This window comes from Papio anubis, chromosome 11 (assembly GCF_008728515.1).
Source record: "Papio anubis isolate 15944 chromosome 11, Panubis1.0, whole genome shotgun sequence".
In the NCBI taxonomy this organism is placed as follows: domain Eukaryota; kingdom Metazoa; phylum Chordata; class Mammalia; order Primates; family Cercopithecidae; genus Papio; species Papio anubis.
This window is the reverse complement of record NC_044986.1, coordinates 64,388,951-64,406,748: the sequence shown is the minus strand read 5'-3', so window position 1 is coordinate 64,406,748 and position 17,798 is coordinate 64,388,951. Positions and strand designations below refer to the sequence as shown.

The following is a 17,798-nucleotide window of genomic DNA, read 5'->3' as shown; positions in this document are numbered from 1 at the left end:
GAACATGGCTTCTTCATCTCCCCGTCCCATGACTTCACCCTGCACTTCTCAACCAACCAGTGATCTCCGCTCTTCAGTCCACTCCAAAACCCTTAAAAATCCTAGCCCGGCTAATTTTTGTAAATTTAGTAGAGATAGGGTTGTATGTATGTTGGCCAGGCTGGTCTCGAACTCCCAACCTCAGGTGATCCACCCGTCTCAGCCTCCCAAAGTGCTGGAATTACAGGCGTGGGCCACTATGCCCAGCCTGAAGAGAGAATTATAGTAATGAGATCACAAACCAGCTTTCTCTAACAGGGTTGCAAATGCAATCTGATTTTTCTGGGTGGCACAGAGAGGGCCTTCGGATGTTTTTGCCCTGTTTTGTGAGTGACTTGAACTTTCTAAGTTCGCCTACTGTCACTTGTATTTCATCTTAGTATCCTCCCAACTAAATCGAATCACATCACAGATATTTTACCGAATCTCTGCAAGCTGCAAAATCTGATGATGCATAAGTTTTGAAATACCTAGGCTATGGAACTGAAATTCACCTAGCATTATAAAAATTGCTTTGCCTAGTTTTGAGGGGGCTCAAATGGCGGCCATTTATGGAGGAAAAGAAACACTTCTCAATAACCAAGAAACACTTCTCAATGACCAAGAACCAACTGCATTCATATGAGGTATTAAATATATATTCCAGATTTGCACATGGTCCCCTCCTCTCCTCCTACAATAATAGCTATAGTTCATTTGGATGGCTTTTTTTTTTTTTTTTTTTTTAAGAACAGACGCTTGTTCTGTCACCTGGGCTGGATTGTAGTGTCACAATCTTGGCTCACTGCAACCTCCACCTCCCAAGCTCAAGCGATTCTCCTGCTTCAGCCTCCCAAGTAACTGGGATTACAGACATGCACCACCATGCCTGGCTAATTTTTGTATTTTTACTAAAACTTTATTTTTCACTTTTTATTCATCTCAGTGTAACTTCATTATGCATTCTTACATATATAAAATCACTCATATACTAATGAATTAAAGTTGAAATCATCTTTACCTGGCTCTGCCATGGATCGAGGTTCTAAAAGAAAAAGAAAAGTAAAAGATTCTGAGCATTTATTTTACTGAGAAACTACATGTTCATCAGAAGCCTCCTGTAGAATTTCACAGTCTCTTGCACACTCAGGAGTGATACAATAAGATTATGTGACAATATTGAGTAAGATGACCTTAACAGGGTAGGATGGATATTACAGAAAGGCAGCAAAAGAGCAAAAACTGGGTTTTTTTGTTTTTTTTTTTTTGAGACTGAGTTTCACTCTTGTTGCCCAGGCTCGAGTGCAATGGCACGATCTTGTCTCACTGCAACCTCTGCCTCCTGGGTTCAAGCAATTCTCCTGCTTTAGCCTCCCAAGTAGCTGGAATTACAGGCATGTGCCACCACGACAGGCTCATTTTTGTATTTTTAGTAGAGACAGGGTTTCATTGTGTTGACCAGGCTAGTCTCGAACTCCTGACCTCAGGTGATCTGCCTGCCTCAGCCTCCCAAAGTGCTGGGATTACAGGCATGAGCCACCACGCCTTGCCCAACAGCAACAATTAAATGATATTGCTTCCTCTTGAAATAAATCTGGGCTTCACTTGGAGTACATAAACCTTAGCCAAGGAAGTTTCCGAGTTAGCTCTATTTCAGAAATGACTTGCTTTTATTGGCACTCATTCAGCCTTACCTGAAAAAGGTTTGTGAAGATTGAGAGATTGTTCTTGGCTTTGGGCTCTGATATTCTAATAAAATGTACACTATACCTCCTGCTCTGAGGTTTCTAAGATTAGAGCCTCAGGATAGATCATAGCTTTTTCAAGAGTAGGTTGTTTTTTTTTGTTTTTGTTTTTTTGTTTTTTTTGAGATAAAGTCTCGCTTTGTTGCCCAGGCTGGAGTACAGTGGCAAGATCTTGGCTCACTGCAACCTCCGCCTCCTGGATTCAAGTGATTCTCCTGCCTCAGGCTCCTGAGTAATTAGGACTACAGGTGCCTGTCACCACACTTGGCTCATTTTTGTATTTTTAGTAGAGATGGGGTTTCACCATATTGGCCAGGCTGGTCTCAAACTTCTGGCCTCACGTGATCCGCCTGCCTCGGCCTCCCAAAGTGCTGGGATTAAAAGGTGTGAGCCACCATGCCCAGCCAGGAGTAGGTTCTTACCTTAAAATTCTTTGGGCTTCATGAAAATGCCCCCGGTGGTACTGAATATAGGTGTTTGATTGATATTGAATTGCCAACACTCAAAAAGTAGTTGTTGAATTTAGTTTTAATCTTCTTCACTGGTAAACCCATTGAAGATTTTTTCTCTCTCTGTTTTTTTTTTGTTTGTTTGCTTTTTGTTTGTTTGTTTTGTTTTGTTTTGTTTTGAGATAAGGTCTCACTCTGTTGCTCAGGCTGGAATGCAGTGGCGCGACCTCAGCTCACTGCAACTCTGTCTCCTGGGTTCAAATGATTCTCCTGCCTCAACCTTCAGAGTAGCTGGGACTACAGGTGCATGTCACCACACCCGGCTGAGTTTTTGGTTTTTTTTGTTTGTTTGTTTTGTTTTGTTTTGTTTTCGGTAGAAACAGGGTTTCACCATGTTGGCCAGGCTGGTCTCAAACTACTGACCTCAAATGATCCGTCTGCCTTGGCCTCCCAAAGGCCTGGGATTACAGGTATAAGCCACTATGCCTGGCATCTCTCAGTTTAAATGGTATTCAGAATATATTATTGTTGCTGCTACTGCCAGTGAAACCTGACAGTAGCACTGATTCCTATGTCACACTGATCTAAGGACTACTATTTTGTGATAGGCAGAAAAAGATTAAGAAAAAAGCAAGTAACTCACCACAAAAAATGATGTGTGTGAGGTAATACATATGTTCATTAGCTCAACTTAGCCATTCCACAACGTATATATATTTCAAAACATCATGTTGTACATGGTAAATTGTAAAATTTTTATTATTCAATGTAAAAAAAAATAAATAAACAAAAGTTATACAGGTTCATTATGGAGAAACTAAAAAAATAGAGAAATGCAAAAGGAAGTAAAACAATCGACCCTAGACTCACTGCCCAGAGAAAGACTGCCAACATTTTAGCAAATTTCTTTCCCAAGTTTTTCTATAATAGATTGTTCTACATAGTTAATAAAACATATTTTTTTAAAAGCAAGTATGTTGCAATGTAGTTTATGGCTGAAATGGGTCAAGGAGAAAGCACTGCATGACAAGGTGAAAGCATGGTGCGATAAGAAAAGAAGAACTAACCATGTAAATTTCTAAATAATTCTTACAATAAAAAAGAGCAAGAACCCAATGTGAAATAAAGAAATACAAAGACCTAAGTAAACACGAAAAAGAAAAGTTTAATCCCAGATTTAATTAGTGAAGTGCAGATTAAAACAATTGTTCCCATTTTTGGCCTGTAAAGTTAGTGAAGATTTTTAATAAAATGGTTAACACTCATTGTTGGTGAAGGTGTGAGACGAAAGGCATTCCCATGTATTGTTGGTTGTAGTAGGATATAGCTAGGGCGACGTGTGTCCCAGTTCAACTGGGACAGACCTAGTTTATGCCTGGGATCCCTGCATAATTATTAATAGCATCCTCTTTCACTCCCCCAAAGGGTCTCAGTTCGACTGATTAATTGTGTGATCATCCTAAATTTAGTTCAACCCTTTGGGATGGCATTTTGGCAACATATTTTAAAAGCCTTAAAAAGGTAAATTTACAGCAGCAATTCTCGTGCTAGAAATTTATTCCAGGGCAGTAACTGTAGATATTCACAGCTACTGGGGAGGCTGAGGCGGGAGAATCGCTTGAACCGAGGAGGTGGAGGTTGCAGTGAGCCGAGATCGCACCACTGCACTCCAGCCTGGGTGACAGAGTGAGATTCCATCTAAAAAAAAAAAAAGTAAGGAGGCTCTGTGTTTATTGACATTGAAAGGCATTCATTAAATGTTGAGTAAATAATCAATTTACAAAAAAAGAATATGATGATTTTCTCTAAAAACTATGCATGGAAAATTTCTTGGAGAACATACACTGAAATATTAACAGGAGTATGACTACAGGTGTTTTTTATTTTATTCTTTTGATTATATTTTTAGTTAGTTGTTAAAAAGTTATAAAAATAAGTGCATACAATAATTTCATAAAAATAAAATATCAGAAAATAATTTAAATTAACTTACTTTTCTGTAAAATCCTAAAATCTGGAGAATCTTCTATTAAAGTCCCTTCTCTATACCACTCAACCTTAGGAGATGGAGCTCCTTTTACTCTGCATTCAAAGACAACCAGCTGACCCTCAGAAGCTGACAAATTTTGTAGCATCTATAATGATAAGAAGAATGTAGTTAGAACCAAAAAGTACACATTTTTGTAATCTAGTCCCAGCGTTGAATTTTAGAAAAAGATGCCATCTCCAAATCTGGATTTTTCTCCAAAGCATCTACATCTCTAGCAGCTTCAGTTCTGTGGATGTGCATTCAAAAGTAGTTTTGGGAGCTTGTTTGGAGGTTCTAGCAGGGGAGCGCGGCTACTCCTATGCCCCTGACCGAAGACCGGTCCTCCTATATCAGGTATGGTCATCTTCTTCCACTGAGTGCACAGCTTCAGGAGGGATGCACATGGAGCAGGGAGGGAGGAAGAGGACACCCGCATAGCCAGCCGGATCAGCTGAATTAATTCTGACTGTCAATGGGGTGACAGATGTCGCAGCCAGATCGCCCTCACATCCCGAAAGTAGGTTTGAAGACAGAATCATCTGAACCCATATAAAGCTTTTCCCTCACTATTGTTTTCCTTTCTCTCTCTATCAATGCTAAGTAAATTTATTAAATATTAGGCAAGACATTTTGAGTAATGTAGCTACTTTTAATACAGTATCTTTGAGGTGGTTTTTTGTTGTTGTTTTGGTTTGGGTTTTTTTTTTTTTTTTTGGCGGGGTTTTTTGTTTTTTTTTTTTCTGAGACAGGGTCTCACTCTCTTTCCCAGGCTGTTGTGCAGCGTTGTGATCATTGCTAACTGCAGCTTCAACCTCCCAGGCTCAAGCGATCCTCTCACCTCAGCCTCCTGAATAGTTGGGACTAAAGGCACAGGTCACCACGCCCAGAATTTTTTTTTTTTTTTTTTTTTTTTTTTGATAGAGACAAGGTTTTGCCATGTTGCCCAGTCTGGTGTCGAACTTCTGGGCTCAAGCGATCCACCCGCCTTGGCCTCCCAAAGTGCTGGGATTACAGGCTTGAGCTGCCGCACCCGGCCTCAGTACCTCTGTTCTTAAATGCCCAAGTTGTGTTTGATTTCTAGAAATAATAATAATCTTTAAATCTGCAGTGAGTATCTACTAGATGTGTTCAACATAGGAGTGATGTATTAGTCCACAAAAGAATGTGGCTGCTCATAATATGGAAGGGTTATATGGCCCAAGTAACTGGTTCTGTCTTCCTAGCTTTGCCTTGTTTACATTCTGCAGTCCTGGAAATTGATTTTCACTTTGCCATTTTGATTTCCTTAAGTGGTCTTTACAAGATAGCCTCACTAATCCGTTGCGGAATAAAAACAATCACAGTCTTTATAAAATCCTAGTCACACATACAGTCATATGTCATTGTAAAATATGTTGTAAATTTGCAAAGGAATCATTAAATGCTTTTCCACACTCCCACAATAAAAGGTTTACGGAGACCACTTTGAATTGTAAGATATCACTGTATACTATACTAGACTCTAGAAGATAATAAAATGCACATTTTTTCACAACTAGTTTCTTATTCATCATGATTTGTGAGCTGAAAACCATACATTCTTTTCTGTAGTTGGCAATTCATGTGATTATGAAATGCTTCTTTGGCACATGTATTGGCATATTTTTGTTTTTCATTTGGCCCAAAGACTGTAAGCATAAAAAGGTTATAATTAAACTTCCTCCAAAAACTCTGTAAGCAACAAATGCTGCATGGCTTTCTATTATTACAATTTTTGGACCTGCTTTTAGGAAATACTGGCTCTTGCTTCAGAGAAGGGGAAAGTCAACCGTTTTTTCTCTTTTGTCATTCGCTGTTACAAATATTTCGTTGTTTTTTACAGTTCTTGTTTGAACAACTTATGATATTCTGTACTTGGTCCTATCGTACTTAATAGCATTTGTCTAAGGAGAATATGGGGCTGGGGAAAACCACATAGCATTAGCTGCGTAAGAGACTTTCAACGCAGGGATGTTATGCATTGATAATTGTGACAGCCAGGGGGCGCTGTAGTTCAATGCTAGTGTTTTGTTCTTTGTGAGGTCCCAAATTTGTTTGCTGAAGTAATTCAGGATGGGATTAGCACCGAGTGGTTTCTGAATTAATAAAGAACTATTTGACCGAAAAATTTAATTATTCTTTGTCTTCCCAAAACATCTACTAATGACAAGAACGGAAAACAGGAAATATCAGTGAATCTTGGGTGCTCCCGGCAAACTGGTGAGTATGTCCTCCACCCTGACCTCTGAGCAAATTGTGTGCTCAAATGGGAGCTTTGGGACCCATTGAAAACTTTAATGGCACTTAGACACTTTCCTGGAGCTTATACACAATAAAGTTTTCATTCCTTTACTGAGTATTGATGATATGCCACACTGGAATGAGCTTCCATCACAGACATTAGGAGGCCCACTCCATACACTGTAGTATCTCACATAACTAGGCTGGGCTCGTGAATAGAACACAAGTCTTGGCCTTTGATGTAAAATGAATAACAACCAACTGATGGTTTAAATTGTGAGCACCATATTTTCTCAAAGACATCCTTTTCAAGCAGGGCTTTCGTGTAACCTCTGCAGATTGAGAACTGGCTCATACATCTGAGCTGAACTTTAGGCCATGTCAGAGCGTATTAGATTGACCTCATTCTACTGTGAATGTACTGTTTCATTTACTCAACCCCTTCTGCCACCACCACCTTTTTGGTGTTTGGTTTGGTTTTCTAACTGGTTTGCCTCAAGAAGGAATGAAAACTATGACTCTTAACAGAGGGTCATCTCACAAGCCACTTAGAAAACTGTTAAGAGTCATAGTTAATAAGGATGATGATGGTTGTTATTGCTGAAAGCTGCTTTTCTACAAAGTTTCATGAGAAAGAGCTGGCTCATATTGCCACAGATCAGGATCCAAACCAGTTACACTATTAGAACATAGTGTAGCTGACATCACGTTCATCACGGCAGTAGGTCTTAGGCTGTTTGTTACTAATGGCATGGGGTGTACAGACTTGATCATATTCATTTCAGCTTCACTGACAACAAATGAGACAAACAGTCTCCAACTAGCAAAGATTAAGTTAGTCTTTTCTAGGAATTATAAATCTGGACTAAAGTCATTATAACCAAAGATCTACAACTTCCTCAGGTATGCAGTATTCAAAGTGCAAATCTATCTTGTGTGTCATCACTAAACTGGTCATCTGGGAGGACGTTCTTTGTAGGGTGACTTGACAGCATAGAGACTTGGGAAGTATGTCTTCTTCCATGGCCATTTGACATTTTACTTTTTTTCTCTATTCTTCCTAAAGACACTCTGAAGTCACAAAGTAATGAAAATAATAATTTCTTCTTAGCTGAAATGGAAGGGTTTTTTTGTTTTGTTTTGTTTTTTGAGATGGAGTCTCGCTCTGTCACCCAGGCTGGAGTGCAGTGGTATGATCTCAGGTCACTGCAGCCTCCACTTCCTGGGTTCAAGTGATTCTCCTGCCTCAACCTCCCAAGTAGCTGGACCATAGGTGAGTGCGACCACACCCGGCTAATTTTTGTGTTTTTAGTTAGAGACAGGGTTTCGTCATCTTGGTCAGGTTGGTCTCGAACTCTTGGCCTCAAGTGATCCTCCTGCCTCAACCTCCCAGAGTGCTGGAATTACAGTTGTGAGCCACCGTGCCTGGCCTGAAGTGGAAGTTATTTGTCACAGAATAAATGTGTGCCTGCTTTGTGCCAAGCACCATGCCCACTGCTATAAATGTGAGTTGAAAGGATATAGTTCTTGCATAGTAGATCTATAACCACAAACATAATGCTGGGACATCCTTGAGAAAGAGCATCTGCCTTATTGGTTAAAAGATGTCAGCTACAAGGTTCATTTTGCCATTTTATTTGTTTTTAAATTAGTTGATAATTTTGCACCTTGGAAGATGCTGCAAGTGCACAGTGCTTTAGGATGGAGTTAGATCAAAGTGGTTTGTGCCGATAAAGAACTGTTTGATTGAAAGCTCTTTTGCCTCTTGACTGTCACAAGTGCCCCATGCAATCATTGAGTAAGAAAAGTCTCCAGAATCGATTGACTGGGGAGAGGGGCCCATGAACTCCAGAAATCTGGATTCCACTACTGGCCCAGTTATTTCAGGGTTTCCTGCCTTTGCTGTTATATAATGAAGTGCTCTTTTTCAAATTCTCACTTCCCCTGCCCCCTTGCGCTCTTCAAATTACTGCTGAAGCAGCTGGGGCCAGGGCTGCTGCAGCCTTGAAAGCCTGCCAGAGCAGCTGCTGCTGGGGTGGGAGCAGTGATAGGAGTAAGATTCTAATTTGATCATCGACCTCCCTTCACACTCAAGAAGTGTGAGTGCTGTTTTCCCCGCATAAACAGAGCGAAAGTATTTTTGATACTGCGTAGAGGATGGAGGATAACCTATCTCTATCCACAGTTAAAGAGCATTTAAAAACATAGGTATGTTTAAAAACATCACCTATGAGTAGAGTAGTGAACTAGTTTTGGAATCCCGTAGTCCACTCTCAAATTCTACCACTGTTTTGCTGGGCAACCCTCTTTTCATTTTAACTTTTTTAAAAAGAAGATAAGTACTTCGCTGTCACCAGCAGAGGAAGGAGTTAAATAAAACTCTGCTCTCTAAGCGTTTCTTTAAAAAAAAAAAAAAGTGGCTTCTTGCCAGACTGGCAAAGAAATGCTTTGTTGGGCAGTATAGAAAGTGAGTCATAGGGACTGGAATGCCAGAAGTCCCTAAACAAGTAAATAGAGCAGGAGTAAGCCAAACAAACATATGCAAATCATCTGTTATCATGGCTCATAGCCACATGATACCATCCATCACTGGTGGCTCTGACTCAGAAATTTGCTAATGACACTGGCAGTGACTATGACCTCAATCCTGCCCTCACTGATGGAAACTAACGCAAGCACATCATTGCTGATAAGTCTTTCTGGAATCTGAGCCACTGCCTATCCTAGTACCCAATGCCTGAACAATCCTTATCCCATTTATGGAGGCAAAAGCACATATCCTGATGAGGCTGAGAAAATCTCGTCAGGGTTTGGGTCTGTGTACTAAGGACCATTTTCCCACCATGAAGCTATTTCTTTTAGAGATTTTATCTCACAAACAAAATATGTTAATGATTAATTCATTTTCCTATTTTCATTTATCAAAAGTATATGTATCTGCCAATCAGAGCATCTAATTAGTAATAGAAGGAGCTAATCAGAGTCGCCATACAAAGGCAGCTCAATCTGTGGCTCTAATCAGCTCATGAAAATTAAATGTAAAGAACAAATGTGGCTGGGTACCGTGGCTCACGGCTGTAATCCCAACACTTTGGGAGGCTGAGCGGGCAGATCACCTGAGGTCGGAGTTCCAGACCAGCCAGGGCAACATGGTGAAACCCTGTCTCTACTAAAAATACAAAAATTAGCCAGGTGTGATGGCACACACCTATAGTCTCAGCTATTCGGGAGGCTGAGACATGAGAATCGCTTGAACTCAGGAGGTATAGGTTGCACTGAGCCAAGATCATGCCACTGCATTCCAGCCTGGGTGACAGAGGGAGACTCTGTCTAAAATAAAATAAAATAAAATAAATGTTAATTAGGTGCAGTGGCTCATGCTTGTAATCCCAGCACTTTGGGAGGCTGAGGCAAGCGGATCTGAGGTCAGCAGTTTGAGACCAGCCTGATCAACATGGTGAAACCTAATGTCTACTAAAAATACAAAAGATTAGCCGGGCATGGTGGTGGAGGCCTGTAATTCCAGCTACTTGGGAGGCTGAGGCAGGAGAATCGCTTAAACCTGGGAAGCGGAGGTTGCAGTGAGCCGAGATCACGTCATTGCACTTTAGCCTGGGCAACAAGAATGAAACTCCATCTCAAAAAACAAACAAACAAGCCAACAAATAAATAAATAAATGTTAAAGTCCTATTGGACTTTTCAAAATAATAACAACTTTTTACCTATTGCTGCCTCTATGGACTCCTATCTAGATACTAGAGACAGTCTTCAAGGTGAACAGGAGAGATCGAAAGGTAAACAGCTTTACTGTCATGATAAACGTGCCAGAGGTATGCTCTAGGTGATACGGGTAAACCAAAAATGAAATTCTTAGCGCACACCCGCTCCACACCCTCCCCTGCCTGCCCCCTACCATCTGAATGGACCCCTCCTCTCAGCAAGGGCATTCTGAAGCTAACCTGAAAACTAGTTCAGGTCATGATGGGAAGGGGACATGCCTCATTATACCTCCTGGAATTACTGATAGAACAGATTCTGTAAGTCTGATAAGATCTGATAAAAAAAATTTACAATCTATTCTCTGAAGCCTGCTCCTGGAGGCTTCAGCTGCATGATAAAACCTTGGTCTCTACAACCCCTTATCCTAATCCAGACATTCCTTTCTATTGTTAATAACTCTTTCAACCAATTGCCAATCAAAAAAAAATTGAATCTGCCTCTGACTTGGAAGGCCTCACTTCCAGTTGTCCTGCCTTTCCAGACCAAATCAATGTACATCTTACATGTAGATGTCTCATGTCTCCCTAAAGATATAAAACCAAGCTGTACCCTGACTACCTTTGGCACATGTCCTCAGAATCTCCTGAGGGCTCTGTCACAGGCCATGGTCATTCATATTTGGCTGAGAATAAATCTCTTCTAACTATTTTACAGAGTTGGACCCTTTTCATGGACAAAGATGCAGGGAAGACATCAGTACCTAGGAAGATTTGAAATTGAGTGGCTGTATCACCTGATATCCCTCTGATGTCACCTGTCTGTCTGGGCAGACAGAGTTGAGGAAGGGAAGAGAAGGGGAGACTAGCTGAGCCTGAGTATAAACTATCTTGTGGTTTAGCTGCCTTTGAAGAGTCAGCACTGTCTCTAAGGTGTGACAAACTGGCATGATAAATTAAAGTGTCTGTGGCACTTAATCCCTGTTTTAAGGTTAGATGACTTAGCAATGACGGTAAGGGACAATAAGAAGTAGCTCTCTTAGCTGTGTTACAAACACACATACACCCCCCACATAAAGGTCCACCTAGAACTCCTCATCAAAGTCTTGCATCCGCCAAATCACAACATATTGCTCTCCTACTTCAAGACTTTGAAAATAGTAAAGCTAAAATCTCAAACGCAGGTTATGAAATGAACTTGAAAAATTGAGAGGCCTCTTGTTTCACATAAGAATGTTTGCCTAACTGATATGGATATTGGTAAATATGGTTTGTTCGCTCTAGACTCCACTCTGGGTTTTGGAAAACCATCTTGAATGATCAGTCTGATACAGCAGAACTCCCATGAAACAGATGCTTCTGTAGAAGTTGTGGATTTAGCTCTTCCTTTAAGGATCAGTACTCACTAGAAAAATAGCCCATTTTTCCCATTTTGCTCATACCAGGATTTCTCAGTTTCAACACTGTTGACATTTTGAGCTAGACTATTTTTGTTGTGGGGAGCTGTCATCCTATGTGTTATAGGATGTTTAGCGCCATTCCTGGATGCCAGGAACGCAACCCCCGAATTGTGACAACAAAAGTGTCTCCAGACATTGCCAATGACTCTGGAGGACAAAATTAACCATGATTGAGAACCACTGCTCTAAACCAAAGTATACTTGAAAGAGGATAAAATCTATTTGGGCCTAAGTTTGGTATTCATACAAACAATAAACTGTAAATCCAGGCGTAGATTCGGCCTATTAGGTCTTCATAATACCATAAAATCCAATGTGACTCAATTTTTTTACCTTCACACTCACTGGATTGGGTAACATATAAACACAGTCTGACAGTCTGAGAATTGGGAGAACTTGTTTGTAGTCCTGATTTTGCCACTAACTGGATCTATGACATTGGCTACAGGGCTTCACCTCTCTGGCCCTCCCTTGGTTTTTCATTTGTAAATAAATGTGCTTGACTAAATTTTCTAGTGCTAAGTACAAAGAATATGAGACTCAGAATTTGATGCCACCTCAATAGTTGATACTATGGAATAGAAAAAGAAAGCTCTTTGTCCTAGAGGGAGGGAGGCTTTATGTTAAACCCCCTAAGAGCATTTAACTCCATCTCCTTGAGCACCTAAGCCAAGTACCTGTAATTGAATTTTTCTAAAAATTCAGAGAAACCTTTGGAGTAATATGTGACTAGAAATTTATCACTTGACCTCTAGGGGCGGCTCCTATGTTGAACAGTTGTGTAATGGCCACAGAGATCAGTGTGGTAAGAGGGAAAGACATTTCTCTCATTACTAAAACTGTTATTAGAAATCTGGGACTTGAAACGATACTGTAGTAACTACCAAAACAACCCCAAACCCTATACTGTACATATATAAGACCAAATCCTGAGATAAAAATGAATAAATCTTGTATCCTATAACTTTGGGTGCTGTGGTATCTTTAAAGCCATGACAGAAAGCAGTAATATTTTTATTACCTTTGTAAACACGGGAGCTGCAATGATAGGTTTTCCATCCAATCCTTGCAAGTAATTGGTGGGGCTCTGACACTGGTAGAAGGGAACCAACAGTAGATGCATTGTTACTAAGATTATTAGATGGACAGTGAGACATAACAAACCTATATAATTTGGCATATGAAATGCATCCCAAACCAAAAAACTGATGCAGAATTAACAATGTCAAATTTTAGACTGAACTGACTCTATTTCTCTTTAGGTCATAGTGGCTATAAAATATGTGCTGCCTATCCCCATGGCACCCCTTCACATATACATCTATGGATCTATGTCATTAACCCTAAACCTCCAAAGAGGCTCCATAGAACCCCTGGGGCTACAAAGATCACAGTTTGAAGACCAGTGGATTAGAACTAAAACTTGACTCCTCTGCACTACTAACTGGGTTGGATAATTTTTACAAAAAGGTTGTAGATAGATATATTTAAATATATTGATCATCAATAAAGAACTATATCAGGCTGGGTATGGTGGCTCACAGCTGTAATTCTAGCACTTTGAAAGGCTGAGGTGAGAGGATGGCTTGAGGCCAGGAGTTCAAGATCAGCCTGGGCAACACAGTGAGACCTCATCTCTACAAATAATTTTTTCAAAAATAGAAAAGAATATATATATATAAAAGAAATATATCAATAACATGTTATAAGTATAGGTAGTATGACTTCATATGTTTTAAAGTCTATGCATACATATATGTATTCTATATGCATAGACAATGCCTGGAACTACCCACTAGAAACTACTAACATGAGATACCTCTGAGGAGTGAAGGCACTGGAATAGAACCTTGACTAAGCTTTTTACTTAATACATTTTTTGCGGGGGTGGGAGGACAGGGTCTTACTCTGTTGCCCAGGCTGGAGTGCAGCTATGCTATCACAGGTCACTGTCACCTTGACGTCTCAGGCTCAAGTGATCCTCCCATGTCAGCCTTCCAAGTAGCTGGGACCATAGGTGCATGCCACTAGGCCTGGCTAATTTTTTTCTCTTTTTTTTAGAGATAGGGTCTCGCTATGTTGCCCAGACTGGTCTCAAACTCCTGGACTCAAGCAGTCCTCCCACCTTGGTCTCCCAGAGTGCTGAGATCACAGGTGTGAACCACCACACCTGGCATACTTCTGTATTTTTAAATTGTTTTTACAATAAGCATATATCACTATTATTAACTTGAAGGATGAGAGCCTTTGCTGTTTTCTAAAAAATAACTACATGCTTGCTTCATCTTAGAAAGTGGAATTCTCTGCAGCTTCATGAAACGAATCAGGTTTTATGATATAGGGTGTTCGTTCTAGGCCAGTCTGAGAGCTGGCAGCTCACTGCATATGTAATCAGCACCCTTTAGAAAGCTGAAAAGCCAGGGACTAATTTGTAAAGCATTTCTTTTCCTCAGAAATTTGCCTATGAAGCCCGAGAATATGTTCCCAAAGCAACAGGAACCACTGCTCTCAAACACCAGAAATACAAGGTGATTATCCTGATGATGGAGTTGCACCTGAGAAGAACACGGATCATGCCATGCAAGATGGTCATGGTCACCATGCCTGTCTGTCACAGTGGACGGCACTTGTGTTTCACTTAGATTCTTGTACCTGCTGGATGGTTGCCACACCAGGTTGGGCCACCAAATGCTGGGCTTGGGGTACTGCCGGAGGAATGGCTGCAGAGGTAGTGGGAGGAGATGACACCTCATTTGGCTTCTGGATTCTGAGAAATTATTAAAATACAGATTATAAAACAGACCTATCACACTTCGTGAAAATTATTTTAGGAAAACTAGTAATGGCATCACTGCTTACAGATGAGTGTAATAAAAATCTTGGTTTGATGATATTTTACAAACATTGACCAAGGGCATTTTTGCTACACACTTTGTTAGGCAATGCAAACACGAAAATGAATAAGACACTATTCCTGTCCTTGGGCCGTTGTTCTCAGTGTAGCCAGGGAGTCAAACATATTAACAGTTAACTGAGATCCACCAAGACAAATGCAGTGACGGAACCATGTGCAGAAGGTAATTTTTTGAGATTCATTTTGTTGTTACCCTCGGTAGTTTCCCTCCCCCTCCCATTTCAAGTAAGAGGCCAGGCTTTGTAAATCTATACCTCTTATCCAAGACAGGGTCTCATATATATAAAACTTAACCTCTGAGAATTTGGCATGACAAAAAGCAGAAATGGCATAAAGTCAACAAGCTCTTCAAGTTTATACAAATTAAAGAGAGTATTTGAAGGGCAAGACAGCCAGCAAGTATTCTTGAGAAGGCTGCAGAGGGGAGATTATTTTAGTTTTGCTATGGAAGAGACAGAGGTCTGTGGATCTTGCCAGAGAACCTGACCCCAGGGAGAAACTGCGTCCAGAGGGGAAGGCCATCTCTCTCAGTAAAGGACTCCCAGTCTTGTTAAAGATATCAGTAATTACACATGTCAGAAAGCAACAAGCTCTGGGCTTGAAGGGAACTTGGAATTTGGGACATGGGCCTCTCACCTTTAACCCATGGATAGATGACTGAAGACAGAGGGCTTTCCTTTGGTCTAGGGGTTATATCTTTTTGCCTCAACTTCCTCATCTCTAAAATGGGGAAATAATAATTCCTGTAGGGGGCACGGTGGCTCACACCTATAATACTAGCACTCTGGGAGGTTGAAGTGGGTGGATCACTTGAGGCCAAGAGTTCGAGACCAGCCTGGCCAATATGGCGAAACCCCATCTCTACTAAAAATACAAAAAAATTAACCAGGCATGGTGGCGTGCGCCTGTAATTCCAGCTTCTTGGGAGGCTGAGGTGGGAGAATCGTTTGAACCTGGGTGGCAGAGGTTGCAGTGAACTGACCTTGCACCACAGCACTCTAGCCTGGGCAACAGACAACACTCTGTCTCAAAACAAATAAGTAATACAAAATTCTTATCTCATAGGGTTTTGTGAGGATTAAATGAGATAATTCATGTAATGTGTTTAGAATGGTGCTTGCTCCAAAACTGCTCTCTCTCTCTATGGCTCATTGTAAAACCGTGAGGGGGAAAGTGACACTCAATACCAGACTGAATGTTTTCCCCAACCAGGCATCATCTGGTCTCAAACAGAATGATGTGCTGATGCAAAGCCAATCAGTGTGTCCAAAGCATCTGTTTTCTTCTTCTACAATAACTGAATACCTGATTTCTTTACGTGGTTGCTCCAAATAAAGACTACATATCCCACATTCACTGCAGCTAGGTGTTGCCACATGAGTACTTTCTGGTTATGGGATATTTGGGATAGTGGTATATGTATTTTAAGACAGATGACCTTAAAAGGCTGACAAGCCTTTATTTCTTTCTATTTTAGCCTAAGAAGATGAGGGCAACATCTCAGCCTGAGACAAAGCAGAAAACAGGAAGCAGACAGGAACCTAGTGGAATGTGGAGTCATTTTACCCACCAAATTCAGATTTGTATGTAAATATGAAATAAATATCTGTTTCATTTAAGTCACAGTTAATTTGAGTCTCTATGATACACACCTGAGGCTAAATCCCAACAACTACAAGTAGATTTAGTGCAAATAAACAAATGGGATATTTCTTGCTTATTTAAGTTTATAGATCAAAATTCATACCCCTTAGGTTTGTAACACATTATGGAAGTCACAAGGAAGGAGTGATGCTTGTGCAATAGGGGAGAAGTTTATTACAGAGTTCAAAGAGAAAGAACATTTAGACTGGGTTTTGTAGGATAAATAAGAGTTTGCTAGACAGAGAAGATAGGGCAATCCTAGCAAAGTGAATAGCTTGAACGAAGGAGTGAAGAGGAACTATACATGACTTGGGTGAGATGTCAACAATGTAGACAGCCTGAGGTGGGGAAGGGAGGAGGGGACAGAAAAACTTGGCTGATGCTCTACTGAATAAGGCTTTGTATGTACGCCATGTTAAGATTTTTTTTAAATGTTGCTGCCTGTTTCGTGTTTGATTTTTGTTTTCTCATAGATAATAATCTTTTTCTGAGTCAGGAAAATAATAGGATCAGAATCTTGATCTCTTTTAGAGAATAACTGGTTGTAGTTTGGACACTGTAAAACAGAGAAAAAGGCAGAAGCAGACAGAAAGCCCTCTAAGGAGGTGGTTGGCATAAAAGGCAGGAGAGAAGGAGTTGACTCAAGGCCATGAGAATGATAAAGGAAGGGGGTCAAAGAGGGATCATTTACTCTGGTTATGAATGTTCATATCTGCACAAAAGCTAGAAGCAACTTATCATTTCAAGGTAGGCATACACAAAGGATTTCTGTCCTTAAGGAGCTCATCCTCTGTAGGGAGTAAATTGGAAAGATTCAAATTAATCTGCTAGGCAAGACTTAAGCAAAAGTAGGGTCTTCTTCAAATCCACTCAATTTGTTTATTTATTCATTTAATTTTGTGGTCAAACCCTGGAGCCGCCCTCCTTAAGTTCTAGTAACCAATTAATAGCTCTTTTTAAGCTATTAATTGATCTGAGGATGCTAAAGCTAGAAGACAGAAAATCAGAATTACCGATTCATCTCTTCCTTGTTAGGGCCCCCTTCTGAGTCAGAAGAAGAAACCCCTGGAAAAGTAAAAACAAGACACAACATTGTTAAGATGATAATTTCTTAAATTGGTTCCTAAACACGACATAAGATTTTTAAGATGATAATTTGTTTACCTGATTCCTAGGTATCTGAATACCTACAGAATCTTAGAAATGAACTCAGTGATTCCCTACAGTAACACCCAACTTAACAAACCAGGAAATAGGCCCTAAGAAGTTGAAGGAATTGCTCAAGGTCACATGTCTAGTTAGTGCTAGTGTTCAAATTAACTGACTCAACTTCTTTTTTTTTTTTCTTTTTTTCTTTTTTGAGAGAGTCTCGCTCTGTCGCCCAGGCTGGAGTGCAGTGGCGCCATCTCGGCTCACTGCAAGCTCCGCCTCCCGGGTTCACGCCATTCTCCTGCCTCAGCCTCCGGAGTAGCTGTGACCACAGGTGCCCGCCACCACGCCCGGCTAATTTTTTTTTGTATTTTCAGTAGAGACGGGGTTTCACCAGGTTAGCCAGGATGGTCT

General features: G+C 40.5%; 1 protein-coding gene across 6 annotated transcripts in view; it reads right to left on the bottom strand.

The window, feature by feature from the left end:
- MYPN (myopalladin) overlaps positions 1–17,798 on the bottom strand; it is a 123,922-nt gene that overhangs the window by 48,956 nt on the left and 57,168 nt on the right. For all 6 annotated transcript variants that reach the window (XM_009214835.4, XM_017962998.3, XM_009214834.4 and 3 more), the window contains 5 exons: positions 17,249–17,300; positions 14,330–14,444; positions 12,699–12,770; positions 4,206–4,347; positions 1,040–1,063 (listed from right to left, as the gene is read on the bottom strand). In XM_009214835.4, the coding sequence (XP_009213099.2) occupies positions 1,040–1,063; positions 4,206–4,347; positions 12,699–12,770; positions 14,330–14,444; positions 17,249–17,300 (405 nt within the window). The remainder of the gene's footprint in view (positions 1–1,039; positions 1,064–4,205; positions 4,348–12,698; positions 12,771–14,329; positions 14,445–17,248; positions 17,301–17,798) is intronic.